The following is a 23,465-nucleotide window of genomic DNA, read 5'->3' as shown; positions in this document are numbered from 1 at the left end:
TGGGTGTGGAGCCTACTTAAAAACAAATAAAATAAAATAATAAAGTGCTTTAGCAAGGGGAGACATAGAAGAAGAAAGGATACATGATACAAATGTGGCAAATACTGGATAATTGTTTAATCAGGAAGAGAGGTAAATGAAGATTTGTTACATCATACCCTTTAATTTTTAGTGTGTTCAAACATCTTCATACATGATAAAAATTCTGGAAAATTTAAAAAACTCTCACATTTCTAGAAGTAATACATAATCACATTAGTCACAAGGCACATGAAGCTTATCTAATATTCTAGGCATTTTATCCCATTTCCAAGAGTCCAAGTCAGATCTGGCCATACATTTCACTGAATCCTTCAGTCTTCCAAGCCTAGCAGAATATGTCATCTAATTCCCAAACAAATATTTGTCAAACCTTGCTTAGGTCAGGAAAATGTTACTTTCTCCAAAGTCACTATAACAAGACACTTAAATATCAATGTTTACAAAAGTGAGGCCACAAGATAGATTTAATGAACCTCCACCACATTATACCAAGTAAAAGAAGCCAGACACAAGAGACATGTTATATGATTCCATTTACATGAAAAGCCCAGAAAAGTGGCTCCTGGGCTGGAAGTTGAATTCACATTAACTGTCCATGAGCATGAGTCCTCTATTCTTTTTTTTTTTTTTTTTAAGATTTTATTTATCTTTTGAGAGAGAAACAGACATAGCAAGAGAGAGAGAGCATAAGCAGGGAGGAGAGGGAGAAGCAGGCTCCCCACCGAGCAGGGAACCGGATGCGGGGCTCAGTTCCAGGACTTTGGCATCATGACCTGAGCTGAAAGCAGATGCTTAACTGAACCATCCAGTGCCCCTGGGCATGAGTGCTCTTATCAAGAAGATGGAAATATGCTAAAACTGGATTAAGGATGTATGCACAACTTGATGATACTACTAAAGGGGTGCCGGGCTAGCTCAGTCAGTAGAACATGTGACTCTTGATCTCTGGGTTATAGATTCAAGCTCCACACTGGGTGTAGAAATTACTTAAAAATAAAATCTTATGTTGGGATCAGCACTGGGTGTTATATGTAACTAATGAATCACTGAACACTACATCAAAAACTAATGATGTGTTATACAATGGCTAACTGAACACAATACAAAAATAAAATTAAGTCTTTAAAGAAAACCTTCAAATTACTGAAAGTCTTGGACTTCTAAACAGGTGAATTCTGTAGTATGTAGTACCTCAATAAATTAAAAAAAATGTATCTAGATGGATCACAAACTTGTAAAAAATCACTTATTAGGTATGGTAAAGCATTTTATACTTTAGAAGAACTATAACTAGCACATCAATTTTGATTTTACACTAGCAATGTGAACTTTTAAAATAAATGTTAAAAAAGATGAATTAATTTAAATAATTGACTCGAATGAATTAGTTTACTCAATGCATTCACATATTTATATTAATAGAAATGATGATACTGACAAACCAGAAGTTTTGGTAAATGCTAGTCTCTGGGTCATTGATTCCTACGTGATAAAACTCCAACTCTGTATGCATGTGTATTTGTGTTGTGTTTTTTAATCTTCGTATCAGATGTAAAAATTAAATGGGATAAATGTTGACGAAGATGCTATATAAATTGCCAATGCTGTACAAACAAAGGAAAAAGAATGGCCTACCAAAAGTGTTTCTATTTTAATATAAAAGAAATTCCAGAGGGGTTATGACAGATAAGAGACCCTCCAGGTGGGGGCAGAAGTAATTTAACAGTTTGCCCAGGCTCTTTTCCTCTGGGGATTCAATTTCTCTGATTTCTTTCTTCTGCAAATATTACTGAATCCCTACCATAAACCATTAGGTGGTAAGTCCTTATTCTTGATCTTCCTGAGGTATTTAGTTGCCCTCCTCCTCCTCTCCCCCTTTTTCTCCCAAGTCAAAGTGCTCTACCTACAAAAACTTCCTGCCCCAATGGAGTGGAGCATCCCCAAGTCCTTTTCTGTCTGCAGGTGGCACAGCTGAAATGAACTGGCATTTTTGAAAGTTTTCCAGATGTTAAGGGAGAACCCCACCTCCCACCCCCTCACCAGCCAAAGTACAGTCAAGTAGTCAAGTTTTTACATTACAGAATATCAAATTGGAAGAGTGGAAAAAGAAAAAAGAAAAGAAAAGAAAAAGCTCTCCCATCTCCAGCTGGATTTCAGTTCCTAAACTTCTGTTTCTTACACCCCTTGTTCTTTCTGAGGAAGCGAGGCTTTCCTACCTTTCAAGAAAACAATGAGGGCTCAGTGGCATTTAAGTCCCAAGCCCAAGTGAACAAAGCAGCTACTATATTCTATGTCTTCATCCCCATAGAAACCTGGAGCACCCTCTTTCCTCTGATTCCCAGTGTCAAGGTTGGTTTATTTTCAGCAGATCCTTGGTCGTGTTACTGTTATTATTACTATTATTATTATTATTATGAAGTTAGTTTGGCTAATTAATAAATCTAGGGTCCTTTTGAGGTTTCATTTTTTTAAAAAAGATTTTATTTACTTGGCAGAAATTACAAGTAGACAGAGAGGGAGGCAGAGAGAGAGGAGGAAGTAGGCTTCTTGCCGAGCAGAGAGCCCAATCGGTATGAGGCTCGGAGCAGAGAGCCGGATATGAGGCTCGATCAGACCTAACAGTTAAGGTTTTAACCCACTGAGCCACCTTGGCGCCCCTCTTTTGAGGCAAATATTGTACTAAGTTCTCTGTACTTCAGCTATCAAATTTGCAAAGGCCATGAAAAAAAATTAGGATAACGCCCACATCTCCCTGCCTCAGGGGTGCAGAGTGCTCTCCCAAGGTTTTGTTTCATCTCCTGCCAATTCTAAAAGTGTGTGCAAAGCAGATACTATTACCCCTTGCACCGAAAGGAGAAGGAACGTGCCTAAGAAGAAACAGCTTGCGAGCTGTTGACAGAGTCAGCATCGACACCTGTTCTGGTTGACCTAAGTGAATTTCTCTCTTTATTCCAAATTCCTTAAGCGGAATCACCCCTCTGGGCAAGTAAGGACTGCGCTCAAACTGGCGTTAGCTGACTTCAGGCTGGGGGGTGGGAGGGTAGTAAACTCTCGGGAATGCGGGCTCTGCCCCCCCCCCCCCCCCCCGCCGGTTGTCTTTGTATTTCGGCTCAGTCTAGTTGAGGGTATCTCTGGCGTAGCCTGTTTGTAGAGTTACCTTGAGAATTCTCCTAAGTAGTTTTGTTGATTCGCTCAGCAACACAGCAAATCACAGAGACGGAATAGGAAAATAAGAAAACGCAAAGCACGTGGCGTACAGAATCTCCCTTTCTTGGCCTTTCTCCCGACCCGTAGCCGCGCCCTGTTACGACTGCGTGAGGGGGGAGGCTCGCCTATAAATGCCCGTCTTGTAGCGTCTCGTCGCCACAGTCTCTTCCTGTTCCCGGTGCGTCTGTTGTGGCTTCTAGCTGGGACCGCAGTGGCCGTGAAGATGGCGTCTACCAGCCGGTTAGTACGTCTGGCCGAGCCGGGCTACCAAGGGGCGGGCGGAGAGTGGCAGAGTTGTTAGGCGGCCACCGGGGCTGCCGCGTTGGGCAAAGCGCTCCGGAGGTGCGGGGAGAGGCGGCTGACTGGCTGGCCGACCCGGACAAAGGCACTTCCAGGCGGCAGGGCTGTCAGGGGTGTCGCAGGGGGTACCGAGCCGTCGGCGTTACCATTCCAATGTCCTGGCTTGTTTTCTCGCCCAGGCATCACCCTGCGGGGGCCCCTGTGTCCCCAGCCCCTGGTTTCGCGTCTTTTGGGGATATTTAAACCGTGTTTTTTCTTGTTAATTTTTTCTACGCTTGTTTTTCCAGCTGTGGCTCAACCGGCCCACGATCTTTTCCAAAGAGCGGGAAAGGGTTAGTTCCAGGCCCTTATTGATCTGACAGCTAGAAAGTTAGGGACGTCAGCCTGATGGAAACTGATTACCATCCCGGAGGCCTTCTGAAATGGAAGCTAGGGCATTTCCGAAGAGTTGATAAGTTCCCTTCTAAGAGGTTTATTTATTTATTTATTTATTTAACAAACGTCTTCTGCATATTCCTGAAGAAAATTTTGCCTGCAGAAAATCACTTACATATGCTGGGAAGTCACTCTCTAAAATATTTTAAACATGTGAAGTACTCCTATCTACAGGAAATGCATGCAGTGCCCTTAGAGGCAGCCTTTAATCCTGTGATCTGAAAAATGCTTGTAGACCCTAATTATATCTCTCATTACTACTATGAGGTAGATATTAGTATTTTTGCATCAGTGTAAACTGAGTCATGGCAGTGTTGACTTCTCCAAGGTTAGTGTTAGAACTAAGTGTAGAATCTCTTATCTATTTCCTGTTATCACACAGTTGGCCTCTAGTTAACTCAGAATGTATTAAAAGTATCAACTTAGTTCTATAGCTTCTGAGAGGTACCTTTGACATAATTTTTCTGAATTTATTATCATCTGTGGAATTGAGTTCCCAATGAAGGCTGTTATCACCAAATAGCAAACTGGAGAAGTCCAGGCTCTTTTGTGGTAACTCCTAAGACTTACTGCTTTATGTTACTGTACTTTATTTAAAAAAAAAAAAAAAAAAAAAGGTGTCGGGGAGGCAGTGTTAGCTAAAACAACTTGTTTAAGGAAACAACTCTTAAAGCCAATGACAGTCTTGTTTACTGATTGTAATTCTATGATTGAATGCTCAAATCATTCTGTCTGGGTGTGGCTCCATTGGGAAAGGCTACCTTGTAGGTAAGTGGAAAACTCCAGCTTCCCAAAGATACCTATATACGACTTTACATTCTCTCATGGCAGTAGATCTGAAAGGTAAATGTGGTCTTATTTGGGCACAGCTTTTCCACATAATAGGACAGGAAATTGTGTGTGTTAGAAAAATTTGTAGCAGTTAAATATAGTAAGTTCAAGAGAAAGATTCTTTACCAAGAGAATACACTTTCCTTTGTGTGCCTTTATTTTCTTTGTTAAAAAATAATCTTGGAAATAAATTTTTTCCGGACACATCCAGGTCTTAAATAGATGTGTCATTGCAGTTGTCTATTTAGAGTTTTTCTGCCAGTGAGAACGAAGGTAAATTTTAGTATTTCTGACGTTAGCTTTTTTCCCCCTGAGTAAGATGTAGTTATTAGGTTATGAAACTGCCTGTGTTTTCACAGAGGAAAGCCAAATGTTGTGAGTTCAAAGCTAAACTCCACCACTATTCTATGATTTCAGGCTAATCATTCTCTGAGTTTAATGTTTAGTAGGGAAATAACCATTATTTTGTAAGGTTGCTTTGAAGATTAATATATATGTAGCACTGGATAGACAGTAGGCACCCAATAAATAATAGCTATAAAGTGAGATTTGGGTTTATCTGGCTCCTTGGGGACTCTAAATTGTTTTAATGTCATTGGTCGTTGTTTCTTCTTTCCCTTTCATTTCTCTCCCTTACTTCCCTCCCCCACTTTGTGGAACCCTACTTTGTGGTTCCTCTTTTGTATTATTCTTGTGGGTTTTCTGATTAAAGTTGACTATTGTGATTCATTTTATTTTGGATAGGTAACATACAAATATTGCAAAAAGAAGAAAAGTGAAAAGCAGTTTCTTTTCTTCTCTAGCTCTCAGCCATCTAATTCTCCCCCGAAACAGCCATTATAACCAGTTTTTTTTGTGTTTTCCTAATGATTCTAGGATTTAACAGGCATGTTTAACCTCTCTTCTTCCCCCAAAGTCTGTTGTAAACAGTTTGCTGCCTTGCTTTTTATCTTTTTCGTGAAGTTTTCACATACCTTTTAAGTGCACACTTCAGTTACAAAATGGGCACATAAACATAGCTACCACCCAGGTCAAGAAATTAAATACCACTAGCACCCTGGAAGCCTCCTCGTGACCTCAGCCATTACCCCTTTTCCAAAGATAACCGCCTCCCAACTTCTAACACCATAGGTTTGTTTTGCCCACTTTAAAGTTTCTATAGATGGCCCATGTTTTTCTTCTGTGTCTAGTTTCTTTTGATCAGCATTTTGAGAGTCATCTTTGTTACTGCGTGTAAGTGTAATTCATTTTTTCCCCCAATTTTGTATAAAATCCCTAGGGGCGCCTGGATTGTTCAATTGGTTAAGCATCTGACTCTTGGTTTTGGCTCAGATCATGACCTTCCTTGTGGGATCGAGCCCTGCGCCAGGGCTCTGTACTCCGTGTGGAGTCTGCTTCAGATTCTCACTCCCTCTTCCTCACACTTTCTCTCTCTCTCAAATAAATAAATAAAATCTTTTTAAAAAATTCCCTAACTTACTCTTTTTACTTAGAGTATTGAGATGTTTACATATCATTTATGTACATACACAAGATGTTCTACTTTTTTAATAATGCAAAATAAATTAGTCCGTATCCTTGTATGCTGTGTGCCATATGGCTGCCTATTTGTAATTACAAGTAGGCAGTAAGCCTATTATTCTGCAAAGATTTTTCCTTTATTTCAACAGTTTTTCATAATTTATACTGAATTTATCATACTTCATTAAAATATTTCCGTAATAGGAATTTATGGAATAAGTGTGTCTATAAAACAAACCTCTATCCCCCATTTTCCCAATGAAAAGATCCAAGACCTGTTTTGGTTAACTTGAATATATACATTTTGGGGATGTGGAATATTAGTTTTCAGTGGGAATCAGCTCTGTTGAGAATTAACAATTATATTTGCTGACATTTGAAAATTTATCCAAAACCCACAAATACCTGCTTACTTACTGTAAGAATGGTTAATGATGTCTTTTAATGTATATTTGTGGGGTGTTTTGTTTTTGTTTTTTCAAAAAATTTTATGGGGCGCCTGGGTGGCTCAGTGGGTTAAAGCCTCTGCCTTCGGCTCAGGTCATGATCCCAGGGTCCTGGGATCGAGTCCCATGTCGGGCTCTCTGCTTAGGGGGGAGCCTGCTTCCTCCTCTCTCTCTGCCTGCCTCTCTGCCTACTTGTAATCTCTGCCTGTCAAATAAATAAATAAAATCTTAAAAAAAAGAACAAAAAATTTTATTTGTTAGCACAGGTGCAGGAGAGAGAGAGAATGAGAGCAGGAGCCCCTAGGGGCAGGAGGAGGGAGAGGATCCCAAGACCCTGAGTTTATGACCGGAGTCAAAGGCAGAAGCTTAACCGAATGAGCCACACAGGCGCACCTAGGTGTATATTCGTGATGACCGTAACATAACCTGTGTTGTAGTATTTCAACTGAACTTTTAAAGAGGACTTATTTTCCATGATATCAAACACTTATGATTGTGAGAGAAATAACTACTAAATCTATGTAAAATATCTTTTTTGCTTTTTATTTTATTTTTAATTTATTATTATTTTTTAAAATAAGCTCTATGCCCAGTGTGGGGCTTGAACTCCACAACCCTGAGATCAAGAGTCAGATGCTCTCCTCACTGAGCCAGCCAGGCACCCCTCTTGCTTGTTAAAAACTGATTCTTTTATGTCATTTAAGATTGATGTGTCTCCCCAAACTGTTTCATTTTCAAATTAGAATAATTGGACACATTAGTACCATCACAAATAGATTAAAAAGTAGCTTTTGAAACCATTTCTTGAATGGTAGCAAACTCATTTTTTGGACTAAATGAAATCTTCATGTCTTAAGTTCAGCAGAGGCACATCTGTCACACTCCCACTTGTTAGGTTCAGTGCTCTCTTCTAAATCTATTACTAGGGACGCCTGGGTGGCTCAGTTGGTTAAGCAGCTGCCTTCGGCTCAGGTCATGATCCCAGCATCCTGGGATCGAGTCCCGCATCGGGCTCCTTGCTCCGCAGGGAGCCTGCTTCTCCCTCTGACTCTGCCTTCCACTCTGTCTGCCTGTGCTCGCTCTCACTCTCTCTCTCTTACAGATAAGTAAATAAAATCTTTAAAAAAAAAAAAAAAAATAAATCTATTACTAAAATATCCAGCAAGTAGGAAAAAAACAAAAACAAAACAGACTTGAAATTCATTCTCTCACAGGGAAATAAGTGATAAGTCACACAAAACAGATGATTATATGTAAATGTCACAAGTTACGGTAGCCAGTCATTTCTCTGCTAATTAAGATTTTTTTTAAAGATTTTATTTATTTATTTGACAGAGAGATAAAGAGACAGACACATTACAAGTAGGCAGAGAGGCAGGCGGAGAGGGGTAAGCAGGCTCCCTGCTCAGCAGAGAGCCTGAAGCGGGGCTCGATCCCAGGACCCTGAGATCATGACCTGAGCTGAAGGCAGAGGCTTAACCCTCTGAGCCACCCAGGTGCCCCGCCAATTAAGATTTTTAAAGATCCTAGTAGCCTGCCTGTTAAGAGAAAAAAAGACTTACTTTCCATTTAGGTTTTGGAAGCCTTCCATGTCTGCCAACCATTAACTGTTTTTAGAAAAAAGAATTCTAATGGAATCTATCTGTGTTAATTACTAGCTGGAATTAAAAGTTACCTAACTGGGATGTTTACTTTGAAGATTTAGCTTGTGTATTATACATGTATAGTATTGAGAAAGTATTCAAAATTTTCCTTTATCCCTCCTTCCCCTGCCCACAAAAAACTACTTTGTTACATGTTGGTTGGGAAAATATATATATATATTTTATTCCATTTAGCTTGGATGCTCTTCCAAGAGTCACGTGTCCAAACCATCCAGATGCGATTTTAGTGGAGGATTACAGAGCTGGTGATATGATCTGTCCAGAATGTGGCCTCGTTGTTGGTGAGTAGTTATTATGGTTTTAATTGAAATCACTATTTTGGGTACTTGGCTTTTGTATATTTCCCAAAGTTTCTTTTAATGAATACATTTTGATTTTTTTCCCCTACAGGTAATTCATTATACAACTAACAAAAAGAATTAGGGAAAAAACAAGAGTAAAATCAGAGATACCATATTTTATTGTGTATACAGATGTATATGCTTCATAATGTGGGATATTAAGGAATATTTAAAATCGAGACCGCCAATCCAAAAGAAAAGGCCCTCAGTCTTCAGTCTCCTGAGTCCTTAGGTTTTTGTTTTGTTCTGTTTTTAAGATTTTCTTACAGAGTAAAGATTTTCTTTACAGAGAAAGTGCATGCGCCTGTGCCCTAGCACAGAGAGAGAAAGAGAAGCAGACTCCCTGATGAGTGAGCCGAGAGCCTGAGACAGGGTTCAATGATCCCAGGACCCCGAGATCATGACTTGAGCCAAAGGCAGAAGCTTAACTGGTGGGGGGAGGTGGTGACACACTTGTGTTTATGAAATAATAAGGTGCACCTGGGTGGGCCAGTCAGTTAAGCATCTGACTCTTGGTTTTGGCTCAGGTCATGATCTCAAGGTTGTGGGATCCAGCCCCACATCAGACTGTGTGCTCAGCATGGAATGTGCTAGAGATTTTCCCTCCCTGTCCCTCTTCTGCCCCTCCCCTTGCTTGCTCACTCTCTCTCTGTAAAAATAAATAAGTCTTTTTTTTTTTTAAGTGAATAAATTTAATCGATTTTTGTGGCTTTTAGATATTTTTTTATTTTATTTTTTATTTTATTTTTTTAAAGATTTTGTTTATTTGACAGAGATCACAAGTAGGCAGAGAGGCAGGCAGAGAGGGGGTGGGGGAAGCAGGCTCCCTGCCAAGCAGAGAGCCTGATGCGGGGCTCGATCCCAGGACCCTGGGTTCATGACCTGAGCTGAAGGCAGAGACTTTAACCCACTAAGCCACCCAGGCGCCCCACTTTTAGATATTTAAATAGGATCTGTTTTAGAGTAATCAATGTGTATCTATACTGAGTCTCATTCAAAGCCTTTTAGTTAATGAATCCAATCACTTATGTAGAGTGATTTATTTATGAACTTCTGATATAAAATTGCTGTTGTCAAAAATACTGCTTCTTAAAATTTTCATTTTGTTCTTGCTTGCTCACTTATCCAGATATGTAGCCGAATTTTGAATAGAGATGGCCTGTTCTAAAATTATTCTTACGGTGGGATTGCAGCTAGCACCTTAAAAAAGGAGTGATACTTAGCCATTTGAAATACTCAGAAATGAAATTGCTAGTAGGACTATGGGACATACAACAGAAACATTGGTGGCGATATATTGTGGAATTGTCTTATTTGGAAGACATCTGTAATACTCATCCAGGTAGGCTGCTTGCCTCAGACCTCCAGTGGGAGTTTTAAATCATACAGAGTCACTAATAGGAATTAAAATCCACTTACAATTAATTGAATTCTACTCAGTAAACAATACTAACAGCTTATACATGCTGGGCACAGTTTTAAATGATTTATGTATTCACTCAGTTTATCCTCAGAGAAGACTTTGAGAAGAGTACTAATATTATATTCATTTTGGAGATGAGAAACTGAAGTTGAGTGTGGCTGTGATGCTCCACTGTCTGCGTAGAGTCAAATTTCTATCCTAGATTGCCTTTCCTAGTAAAATGAGTTCAGGGTGAGATAGGCATCCTGTGAGCCACCACCTGTTTTATATATGACCTACCTGCTAAGCATGGCTTTTACATTTTAAAGAGGTTGAAAAAAATCAAAAGGATAATAATGTTTTGGGACATATGAAAATAATACCAAATTGAAATTTAGTATCCGTTACCCATACATAAAGTTTTATTGGACCCAGCCACACTTCTTGGTATCTGTTGTCCATGACTGCTTTAACATTATGACAGCAGGATTTAGTAGTTGCAACAGAAACCAGATGTGGGGCACGCTCATCACATCACATCACACTGCTGCCCAGTGCACTGTAAATCCCACTAATGCAGTTAAAACTCCTCAGCATCTGAGTACAAAGCCTGTCTCCATACTGCAACATTTTATTTTGTTACCATTGCATACCCATTGTGTCAAAACAAAAAGGAAAAAAGTGAACTTCGAAAGTCATGCTTCTAAGGTACAGTGGAGTGTGGGGTTTTTTTGTTACTGAATTAGATGGCAAGTGCTGTATTTATTATGCAGTGATACCATAGCTCTGCTAAAAGAGTACAGTTGACATTACCAGATAAGCACTCACTATACCAACTCAGTAATAACAATGATCAGAAAACTTAGAAAATCTCATCACAGCAGAATTTCTTCACAAAAATCACAGAATAAAAATAAGGCTGCAGTTAAAGTAAGTTTCTGAGTGGCTTATTCATAGCCCATGCAGGGAAAGCTATTTACCAATGATGAGTTAACTAATTTCGTGTTTGATTGTCATAGCTGAAGAAACATGTCCAGAAAAAATAAACTTAAGATGATTCGCCTCCATGAAAAAAAACAGTTGCCTGAAGAGTTGAGGACTCTGGGAGCGACATCAATAGTCAATTAAAAGTCCAGGCAAATTTCAAGTATTTCCCCTGGACTCTTGATACTAGATAGATGTTACTGAGTTGTTTGTTCAAGGTGACAGTGCAGTTTTTAAGAGTTTGAATCATCTGCATAGGAGAAACTATTTTTAAAGAAGTTATAAAAATGCTAATTCAGTACAACCTGAAGGGGAGTCTGCTAAGATGGGTTACAAATGATGGTGGTAAAAGTGCATGTGGAAGAAGACTTGGACAAATTTCAAAGATTATGAAAATATAAGATTTTTAAAGCCTGTAGTTCTGTATTCATCAGCAGATACATTGTAGAGAAGGTTTGAATCTGTCATGTTGCTGATCAGTAACAGTATCAGTAGTGAACTTCATTCACTCTCAGGGACTTAACTGTCATCGCTTCTGTGAATCATTGTCAGAAATAGACTTGCCTACCACATAGTAATTTGATAGTTTAGCAGCAGCAAAGCTTTCTTGTAATTGTTTTTGAGCTCAGGGCCAAGTTGAAATTTTTCTAGATGCAGTACTGCCTTGAACCACTGCTACTGAACACTGAATGCCTTTAGAAATTAGCTTTTGCTCTAGACTTGCTAATATTAATTTAACCTAGAATTGTAAGGAAAAATTGTACCTATATGTTAAAAATGCACTGTAGGAAAATTAATTTGACAATAACTAACATTATTTGAATCACAAATAATGTCAAATTAATGTATTTTATATACTTTCATTGCTGTCAGAAGTTTAAACAGGAACTAGGATCTTCATTCCCACACCAATCTGAAGCAGGTATATTTTCCAAACTCAAACTACATTTTAATCAGTGTTTTTCAGACCCGGATGCAAAGGAAAATTTTCATATTTCAGAATCCATTTAACTCTGCAATTAAGGAGCTCCCACCTAACCTTCAATTGGGAGTGATTAATCTACAATGTAATGACATGTTAAAAGGCAAAATATCAGAAGAATGTAATAAAATTCTATAAATGCCTTTCAAGCAATGAATATGCTCAATTAAAACCATATACTTGCAGATTAATATCAGTATTTGGCAGTGCTTATCTGTGTGTGAAAAAGACTTTTTAAAAAATGAAATACATAAATTCCTGTTAACACAGCATTGACAGATGAACATTTGTAATTGATTTTGATGATAGAGAATGCTAACCAAATTCCAATTAAGTGAAGTATTTTCACCCCAAAAGAGAATTCTATTCTTTCTCAGTAGTAGATACGTATTACAACAAACTATTATTATATTTTTAATTTCATTAATTAAAAAATTAATGGATTTTTCCTCTTTATGTAAGTGCTTCAGTTTAGCCTCTTGACCCACAAAATCTAAAATATTTGCTATTTGGCCCTTCACAGAAAATGTTTGCCTGCTTGTAAGTTGAATGAGAGCATTCTAATTCCCACAGTATTAAGATCAAACTGATAGTATGTTAGAGTGAGACTGAGACAGAGGACTAAACATAATTTCTGCTGTCCTAAATGTAGTCATTTAAAAAATGGTGCAGAAATTTTGCTTCAGCCCTTCTGTCAGCTTCATTTCTACTTCAGACTAGCAAGATGGTTGTGTAAGATGAACCAACTGGAGAAGGAAGATCTCTAGTCCACAAGGCTTACATGCTTTTTTGTGCTTGGAATCCCTAATTTTTACTTGCATTTTTCTGCTTCTATCAAACCAAAGGAAGTTAATTATCTTTCAGTTTGCTTTTATTTACTTATCAGTCTTGAACACCAGCATTGGAGCTACTATATTTTATGCTAATTAAAGCAACTGGCCTAATTGTGAGGCCTGAAAATTAAAAAATATAATCTGATTACACTTCCTTTCTATATGAAGAAATATCTTTTTGTGATAATTGGTTTCTCTGACATCAAATACAACAACAAACACCTGTTTTAAAATACACAGTAGCCTCATTCATGTATTTGTGGTTCAGTGTATAATTTAACCTGCAGTGGGTCCTGCAAGTGAAGGATCCATTCCGCGAGGGCGGCCAGGCAGGAGTCTGCTAGGAAAGTGCCGTTTTGTTGAAGAGAACACCAGATTATATTGAGAAGAACTTAAATGAACATGACAGTCCATGAGTCTAAATTTTAAAAATACGTGTACGTGTATACATATATACACAAACGCATATATTGCTGTCTTAGAGCCATCATAAATTGAGGTTGTGTTCTGTATTTAATTAGCTTTGCATTAACTTGCTGGTTTAAAGGCATATGCTCTCTGTTGCCAGCTTGGTTCTGCCTTTATGCTATGGAGGCAGGGCAGAAATGAGTCTGGGCACATATTCTGCAGTCCACTAGGGCATAAAATTTGCAGCTTTTTCATATTTAAGATATTGATATTCAATAGAGATTTAAATCCAGGTCTCGTCATGTGCTTCCTAATAAATAATCTTGGTTTACATGGTTTGAATATGCTTGCCATAACATTTTACCTTATGTGAAACTTTCCAGATTATATCATTCTATTGAATAAGCATTTTCGATAGCCTTTGATTTAAATAATCAGACAACCTTAGAAACTGGGAACTCTTAGAATTGTTTTTGAACAAGTCTATACTTAATATTTAATTTGTGCTTAAATTTGGGGCAGTCTGTTGTCACTAACTCCTCTTAATTTCAAACTCAACACTAGCTACTAGTGCTCAGCTGCCCTCTTCAGAGCCATATATTACCCCTCTCAACAGAGCCATTGCCATCATATTTTTTTGTGAAATAATTCATAATATGAAGAAAAATACTTATCTCCTATGATGATAAACTGCCTTCTCTCCAGTCTCTTAACAACACTTTTCTCACTGTCCTTCAAGCCTTCATTCATGGGCTTCTTGAGGCCCGCCACTCAGTCTCAAAATTGGTACTCACAGTGTTTTAGGCTTTTCTTAAAGCAGTTTATAATTTTGAGGAACCAGTTTCTGTTTCAATTACACGACAAGCTACCTGAGAACTTAGTGGCATATACAAACCATTTTATGTTGGTTATGATTTTATGGGTCAGTAATTTGGGAAGGACTCCTTGGGGCCATTGTTTCTTTCCACATGGCACTAGCTGGACTTGGAGGATCCACTCCCATGATGGTTTTTTCTTTTTCTTGCCTTTTTTTTTTTTTTTTTTTTTTAATAAGATTGTATTTATTTATTTGACAGAACACAAGCAGGGAGCGACACAGGGAGAGGGAGAAGCCAGCTCTCTTTGCCAAGCCAGGGTCCTGGGATGGAAGGTACATCCTTGGTCATGATAATTTGAGTCCTTCACATACTAACACACTAGTCAGAACCAGTCATAGGGCCCACCTAGATTAGAAGGGGTGGAGATACAGGTACCACCTCAGTGTGAGATAGATAAGGTCATGTTTCTGAAGAACATGTTGATGAGAGATTATTGCTGCTATCTTTGGAGAATAGTTTGTCAAGCATTCAGTGTCTTTTAATATTTTCCCCATGTTTAAGTCGTTGTGTGATATTTAGTTTCATCTGTACTTGGGATGTTCCCAATAGTTTGTGACTATTTTCAATACTATTTAACATGTAATAACTGTCTAACTGACTAGGAAGAGTCAATTTTATTTTTTATTTGAATTACATGATTTTTATTTTAAACATGGAAAGTGCTATGATTTGTCGCTGGCTATTTAATCTTACAATTGATCCGTAGGATATTGGTAGTGATCTCAAAATAAGGCTAGTTTTTAAAGCAAATCTTTGTCATTTCTACAATGAAACTCTTGGCTCTACTGCACTGTTTTGTGGGGTTTTCCCCACATATCCTAAGTGTGATTTTGTCACTGTAAAAATTGAGCACTAGGTGGCAGTAGACTATCATTTTGTTCATAAATTTGACCTTGTATGTTGTTTCTAGTCCACAAAGTATTAGGTTAGTAAGCTGCTGTAATAGTTGTTAAAACACAAAATTGGTTTTGACTTTTATAAATTAGGATTTCAAATAAGGTATTTAGATCTAATGGTATCATTTCTACTTAAAACTACTTATGTGCCATTTAAAACTGAAGTCTTTCATTGTCCTTTAGAGGAATACAAGGAGAATACCAGAAAATAGTAAAGTTAGATTTAAATGAGGAAAATGACCCAATTTAACCTCTCATTCCTAAAGTCTTTCTGGATATTGTTTATATCAGTGCATCTGAAGCAAAAATGTGCATTAAGAATCAGTTGTTTAAGATTCCAGACCCCATTTCTTGAAATTCTATCTCAGGTCATACATCAGTAACATTAAGAAACCTTAAGAAATCCATACTATTGACGTTCCAGTTTACCACATTTTTTGAGATCTTCTGTACTTTTGGAGTTTTTACCTTGGTTTCCATATTTTCCATGTCTCCAGACTGCAAATTACTATAGGGCAGAGATCTCGTGTGTCCATAGCTCCTAGTATAACTAGTGGCATTCGTGAGCTGTGGAACTATAACCAAGTAACATAATTTTTCCAAGCTTAACTTTCTTCATGTGTAAAATAAGTCGCAACCTCCCCTCCAACCCCAAAGTCCAAAACGGGGAGCAGGTACCATACAACTCAGAATTGTTAGGAATTGTTAAAAATTAAATGAGATAATGTAGAAAATGTATAGTATGAAATTTCAGTGATACATATTTTGGGGTTACAAGTATTTTTCTTGCAGAAAAAGCAGGTTATTCTAAGTCTATGATGCCATTCATCATAGCAAGTCAGTTGCAAAATTTGAGTGGGTCTGCCATATGCAGTGCTTTCTAACTGTAGCGTTTTAAAGATTGCCAGATTACCATCTTTAAATTTGCATTACAGTGTTTCCTAAAGGAGAAAATTGAGGAATACTCACTTTCAGATTCTTGCTTTGGTACCTCCTGTAAGCCCTCAGAGCCAGCCTTCTTACCTAATTTTGAATTTTCCGTTTAGATGCTACTTTACCTTAAGCATCAGAGAATTACTAACCTTACTGGATTAACACAACCACTCTGAGGGAAACTGAGGCTTGGAGTACTTAGGTAATTAGCTCAAGATTTCACATCTAGTAAGTGATAGAGCCACTCAAATCCAGATCTGTAGGACTTAACTAGCCTGTTTCTGTTAAGGCACTGTGCTGGTCAGGGGGAGGGATAGAGCTTAAATGCTCTAAGTAAGCTCTGAGCAACTCTTTGGCTAGTATGTGGAAGGAGGAGGTGCATTAGCACAACATAGCATGGTGAAAGCTCTATTCCAGATCTTCCCAGTTTGGTGAGAACACAAAGGAAGGAAGCAGTGACTTCCTGGGGAAATTACGGTTGAATTTACACTGAAACATCATTAAGTGCGGGTAAGGGTTTGTGGAGGGAAGGTCATTCCAAGTGGAGGGGAAAAGAAGCATGCCCATAGGATAGAAGCCTGAGAGTGTTAGTATGTGAATGACTCAAATTATCATGATTAAGGGGGCGCCTGGGTGGCTCAGTGGGTTAAAGCCTCTGCCTTCAGCTAGGGGTCATGATCTCAGGGTCCTGGGATCGAGCCCCACATCGGGCTCTCTGCTCAGTGGGGAGCCTGCTTCCCTCCTCTCTCGGCCTACTTGTGATTTCCCTCTGTCAAATAAATAAATAAATTCTAAAAAAAAAAAAAAATTATCATGATTAAGGATGTACCTTCCATCAGAACTGCAGTTCCTTAGCTTTGATACTGCTGTTGCTGCTGCCAACCTGCCTGTATTTGAGGAAATAAGAGATGTATTCGGATTCTCAGGGATGGAATTATAATGCATGTTCCTTTCCAAAAGTAATTATACTCTCAACTTGCACAGCTTTTTGTGTTCTAAAGTATCTGTTGACCAGATATCTCTTGAAAATTGTCTTTAATGCAAGCTTTCTGTTAAGAATGTACAGTAACTCTAAACTAAAAATTAGGATTCTTTGAAATAGTGTAAGAAGGAATGGTAGGAAGGGGTAGATGACTAAGGAAGATGTGGAAGCTAATGATGCATTTCATTTTCAACATTAGATGTAACACATGTAATGTGTTGACCTAAACAGTTTTCCAAAGCATCTTAATTTTTTTAAATTAAAAAACTCAATGCTTGGTTACCTTGAGTAATGCATACTGATTATTGAACTTTTTTTTTTTTTTTTAAGGATTTTATTTATTCATTTGACAGAGGGAGAGAGATCACAAGTAGGCAGAGAGGCAGACACAGAGAGGAGGGGAAACATGCTCCCCGCCGAGCAGAGAGCCCAATGTGGGGCTCGATCCTAGGACCTGAGCCGAAGGCAGAGGTTTTAACCCACTAAGCCACCCAGGTGCCCCTGATTATTGAACTTTTATAGTTGGCATGTTTTGGAAAGTTTTGTAGTTTCAAATTAAGTGGTTTATAAAAAATTTTTTTAAAGATTTTAAAATTTATTTATTTGACAGAGCACAAGCAGGGGAACAGCAGAAGGAGAGGGAGAAGCAGACTCTCCACTGAGAGGGGATCCCAATGTGGGACTTGATCCTAGGACCCCAGGATCATGACCTGAGCTGAAGGCAGACACCTAACTAACTGAGCTACTCAGGCACCAAATTAAATGGTTTTAATTAATCTACCTTTTGAAAACAAGTAATTTGAGAATGTTGTTCTAAGACTCCTACTTCTGAATTCTACCACTGGTTAAATACCAAAATGCTTAAATCACTTTCCAGGAAGGTAGCAGAAAGAATTGAAATTTAGGGTGATTCCTCTTAATACTCTTTTTTTTAAAAAAATCCTTTATTAATTTACAAGAAAAACCAAAAACATTCTGAGGCTAGGTCAGGCCTAGAAGATCACACTCTCCAGTGTTGGCTTTCTGGCTGCTTTTGGTATGTTGCAGTTTTCCCCTGCACTGTTTAGATTGTTACCATAAATCATTCTGATTTTAATATTGGACTACGAAATATCTCTGGTTGGATTTATAGTTTATAGCTTGCATGGTAAGGAGGTTAGATATTTATTTGTCTTAGGGCACTATTTAGACTATAAGGCAAAGTGCCTTGGTTCTATAGGACATTCTCTCTTACCTCCTTTCTCTCCTACCCCGTTATTCCTTATAGTGGTAGAGGCCACTGCTTAATTGCCTGATATCTACTATCTCACTCTTCGTTTAGTAGTAGAATCCCCATGTTTTAACTGGGCATTTGGATGCCTAAACTTCCTATCCATGTACTAACCAGGCCTGACCCTGCTTAGCTTCCGAGATCAGACGAGTTCAGGGTGGTATGGCTGTAGACTGGATGCCTAAACTTCCTTATAGCTAGGTATGAACATGTGCTCTAACCAATGGGTTGTAAGTAGAACAGGTATGTGCAACTTTAGATCCTGCCATAAGGGATATAACCTCCTTTTTTCTCCTTCCCACTGGCTAGAATACAGACGTGGTAAAAGGAACCACCAACAGGCATCTTACGCTGCAAATCCTAGTCATGATAAAGAGGGCTTTTTAGGGGTGACTAAGTGGCTCAGTTGTTTAGGCAACTGCCTTCAGCTCAGGTCATAATCCCAGGGTCCCACATCAGGCTCCCTACTCCTCAGGGAGCCTGCTTCTCCCTCTCCCTCTGCCTGCCACTCCCTCTGCATGTGTTCTCTCTCTCTCTAAAATAAATAAAATCTTAAAAAAAAAAAAAAGATGGCTTATTAAAAAGATTGGAGGAGCTTGGGTCACAGTAGCCTAGGACTATTAACTGTAGACTGTAAATGTGAGAAAGTTCTGTCTTGTTTTTGCTACTATGATTTTTGCTTTAATTACAAATCTGTATCCTTCCTAATAAATTTCTAGAGTCCTGGGAATTTATTTTATTTGGGTCATCTGTTAACTGCCAGTGACTGTGGGTACCCAGAGAGACTGAGAATTCCTGGTGGCCGTAGATTGGAAGTTTTTCTGATATAACTGCCACCACTGGACATGGATTTGATAGTTCCTCAGTACAGAATGGATAAGCAGAAAAGTCAGTGTGAGGCTTATGAGTAAAAACTACAAAGACAATAAAATTCTGCCTCTGACATAGTTTACTAGAAGAAAGTTAGAAAATAACTTGTTTTTTATAATCAGTGAAATAAAGCTTCCATATTTCTATTAAATATTGTCAGAAAGAAATAAGGGAGCACAAAGAGACAAACACAGCAAAGCTGTTGTAGATAAATTGAATCCGTAAAGCAGAGAAGAAAGCTGAACATAAAGAGTGAATGAGAAGGTGCTAAAGACAAGATAGCCATTATGGTACTACTTGAAGATCCAAGGGAATATGATAAAGTATTAAAGGTACAACAGAAAATGTTACATTTGTGGTATAAGATCCTCAGGGTTGCAAATCAAGAATCCCACACACTAGTGGGAGTATATCTTTTAAACATTTTAAAAATGTCCTTAGTAAGACTTGGGAGGAACTAACCACTAAAGTTAACTCTGATTCCTTGGTTTATTGTAAGACAGAAAAAGGAAGTATTAGTACAATCTTTTTTTATGAATGTATACATAAATCCCAAAATACAGTGCTTAATTCTGCTTGCTGATTGTCCTGTAGAATAGCATTGATGACTGTTTGCTGATATTTCTGGTTCTTCTCCTTTGAGCCACATGATACATTTATGCTTTCCCACCCCCTTTGAAGTTAAGTATCATTCCCGTGACAGTCTTTGGCCAAGGACAGGTGAGTGGAAATGTTACTGTTAGAAACTGTTAAGTCAGTGCATAACTTCCCACCTTCTTTTACCCCCGTAACATCTCTCAAGTCGTAGGAATTCTGTCATTCTTGAATGAGGATGGTATAGAAAGCTGTCCTATCCCTGTATAGACATGTGGTATAAGAAAGAAATCTTCGTTTCAAGCCACTGACCTGAAATTATTTACTACTCCAGAATAACTTAATTTCTCCTAACATATAAGTGCTAGAAGACTAATAACCCACAAACAACTGTGGCTAGCTTTTATAATGTAAAAAATGTTTTGCTAAGATGACAGACATTTGATGAACTAAGCACATTCCTAATAGAAGATACTCTGCATTAGAGTAGAATGATGCTTTAATAGATGACTATTTCAGTTCACCTGTTATTTTTATGAATAATGTTGAAATATTGGAGATATTTCTGTTTTAAATCAAAGGCATTGTTTTCAAAGTTCTGACAAGTGCTGTAGATATAAAATGGAAATGGAAGTTAAGGCAGTGGAAGAGGATTAAGTTCTTTGCTACTGATGGGATTCTATATCTAGAATATTCAGATCAAATTTTAAAAATTAATAGTCTATTAAAAGTAGCTGAATATAAGCGTATAAAATATTATAGCAATTACTAGTTAGAAAATGGGATTTTTAACAGAAAAAAATTAGATCTAGTCATAAATGTGACATACATATAATCTGAAAGAAGAGCTTGAGAAAGAGTGTATTTCCTTGTCCAAGAAGATTGATAATATTTCTGCCATCCCCAAAATAATGGATAGGTTTGGTGCAGCTCAGTTCAAAATCAACAGTGTTTTGGTGGAGTGAACTTTTATTTGTAACGTATTGAGGTATAATTGCATGCAGTATAATGCTCAGATCCCGGATGTCCAGTTTGTGTCTTGACACTGCATATGCTGCTGTAATCTACACTAGTCAAGATGTTTAGACTATTTTCTTCCATTCTCAGAGTTCCCTTATGTTTCTTTCTAGTCTGTCACCTCTGTCCCCAACAGCAGCAACCACTGTACTGATTTCTACATTCATAGATTATTTTGTCTGTTTTTGAACTTTATATAAATAGTATCATATAGTATGATTTTTTTAGGCACTGGCTTTTGGGGGGCTCAGAATAGTATTTTGAATGCATTTACATTCATGATTCATACATTCATAATATCACTGCATGTATCATTAGTTTATTTGCTAAGGGATATCTCATTGTGTGCATTCTGTTAATGGACATTGGGTTGTTTCCAGGTTTTCGTAACATGAGTAATGCTACTATGAACGTTGTTGTATGAGATTTTTGTAGGTAAATATTTAAGAGTGGAAATGCCAAATCAGGAGGTAGGTGCCAATTGGCAATTATTCTCAAATTGTTCAATACAGAGATGAAACTTATTCTCTCTGAAATATGGTAAAAGTCTTAGTTCATTCTCTTTAGACAGCACTCTGATAGGTGGATTGAGAACTGTACTTGTGTGGAACAGAGACTACATATTGAGGCTGATGTGTAGATCAAAGTGGTAGTAGTCACACTCTAGATGGAGGAGCACTGCTGTTCTGGATATTATGGTAGTGGTATTATTTTGGCTATTACAGATTTTCATATATAGACTCTCTGGTGGTTGTTCTATAAAAATCAGTGTTTGATTAAGAACGGAACCAGTAAAAGTTGGTATGCTTCTCTTGCTTGTAGAACCTGAAAGGATATGGGAGGTTTTGTGTATGTATGTGTGCATGGGTTTTCGGCAGGCTGCTGCTTTGCCAGAGGTTGACTATGGCTGCCTTGTGCATTTACCCTTGAAAAGATTGTGTATTGTAGTTTTCTTCCAAAGCAACTTTTAAGATGCTGCCTAATGTAAGTTTTCTTCAAATGAAAATCCTTCATGCACTTTGGTTTTTCTTGAATGGTCTGCCCTATTTCATTACTCAGGCACTTCACTGATGGTCCAGTTATAGTTTCATGATAGGCTATTTGAATTATTTTAGAAATTTCATTTCTTATGAATGCTATGTTTTGAGCAGTAAAATATGAGAAGAGGAAATGGCTCTTAGCACAAATCACAAATTGTTGAATGAGGCATATAGATTGTTCCCACATATGTGGAAAAATGACATCACTACCAAGTTCTGGATTTTCTATTTATACTATCCTAGGCCAGCTTCCCACCACCCACCTTCCCCACAATCCATCTTTTTTTTTTTTTTTTAAGATTTTATTTATTTACTTGACAGAGATCACAAGTAGGCAGAGAGGCAGGCAGAGAGAGAGGGGGAAGCAGGCTCCCTGCTGAGCAGAGAGCCCAATGTGGGGCTCGATCCCAGGATCCTGGGATCATGACCTGAGCCGAAGGCAGAGGCTTTAACCCACTGAGCCACCCAGGCGCCCCTCCATCTTTCTTTTTAAAGGCAGTACAAAATAACCAATAAAAGAAACTCATGGTAGGTTATTTTGGGGCCAAAATGAAAATGCTATGAAATAAAGTATTAGACAAGATGCTTTATCTTTAGATTTCTAGAGCATACTTCCCTACCTTTTCGTTTATGCTATTCTCTTAATAAGTTCTTTAAACTATTATTAATGACATTTGATTTTTTTTTTTTTTGGACTTAGAATTTAGCAAGTAACTCCAAATATGAAAGCCATAGTAGTGTTTTTGTCTTGCATATGTTTGTGTGTTTCTATTTCTCTGACTAGGAAAATTAGATTCCCATTTTTCCCTTTGAAAACATAGTGCATGGGGCGCCTGGGTGGCTCAGTCAGTTAAGCATCCAACTCTTGATTTCAGCTCAGGTCATGATCTCAGGGTCCTGGGATCCACTGCATTGGGCTCCAGCTCACCAGAGAGTCTACCTGAGATTCTTTCTCTCCCTCCCACTCTGCCCCTTTCCATTCCCCTTGAGCCCCTCCCCCAACTCATAAGCACCTTCTCTCTCTCTCTCTCTAAAACAAATCTTAAAAAAAAAAGAAAGAAAACAGATGTCTAGGAGGCTCAGTCAGTTAAGCATTTGCCTTCGGCTCAGGTCATGATCCTGGGGGCCTGGGCTCTCTGCTCAGCTGGGAGTCTGCTCCTCCCTCCCCCTCTCCCTCTGCAGTTCCACACCCCCCACCATGTAGTCTCTCACCCTTTTCACTCTCTCAAATAAATAAATAACCATTAAAAAAGAAAACAATAGTTCAGGGTATCACTTTATTTGGCAGATGCTTTATTAAAAGGACCTAAACTGTTTAAAAATCGTCTCTTGTTTATGGTACAGATGTGTTGAATAGAGCTTTTCATGGAATAGGCACAATGTAATTTAATTTTAGGGAAAAATCTACACATGAATTAGAAAGGCAGAAAATACATATTCCAAAATATTTACAGAGGTTTTCTCTAGAGTTGAAATACAGGTAATTTCTTTCACTTATACATATATATATATATACATATATACATACATACATACATATATATATAACTAATATATATGTTGGTAAGCAAGCATTGTTATTCTTTTAT

The 23,465-nt window shown here is 38.1% G+C and overlaps 1 protein-coding gene across 1 annotated transcript in view; it reads left to right on the top strand.

Moving 5' to 3' along the window:
* Positions 1-3,379: 3,379 nt before the first annotated feature.
* Positions 3,380-23,465, top strand: part of GTF2B (general transcription factor IIB) — a 33,161-nt gene continuing 13,075 nt past the window's right edge. The window contains exons 1-2 of the mRNA XM_059377045.1: positions 3,380-3,489; positions 8,621-8,727. Coding sequence (XP_059233028.1) covers positions 3,473-3,489; positions 8,621-8,727 — 124 coding nt within the window. The 5' untranslated portion in view covers positions 3,380-3,472. The remainder of the gene's footprint in view (positions 3,490-8,620; positions 8,728-23,465) is intronic.

This window comes from Mustela nigripes, chromosome 14 (genome assembly GCF_022355385.1).
Source record: "Mustela nigripes isolate SB6536 chromosome 14, MUSNIG.SB6536, whole genome shotgun sequence".
In the NCBI taxonomy this organism is placed as follows: Eukaryota; Metazoa; Chordata; class Mammalia; order Carnivora; family Mustelidae; genus Mustela; species Mustela nigripes.
Note: the sequence above shows the minus strand (reverse complement) of the source record. Positions and strands in the feature narration are given on the sequence as shown.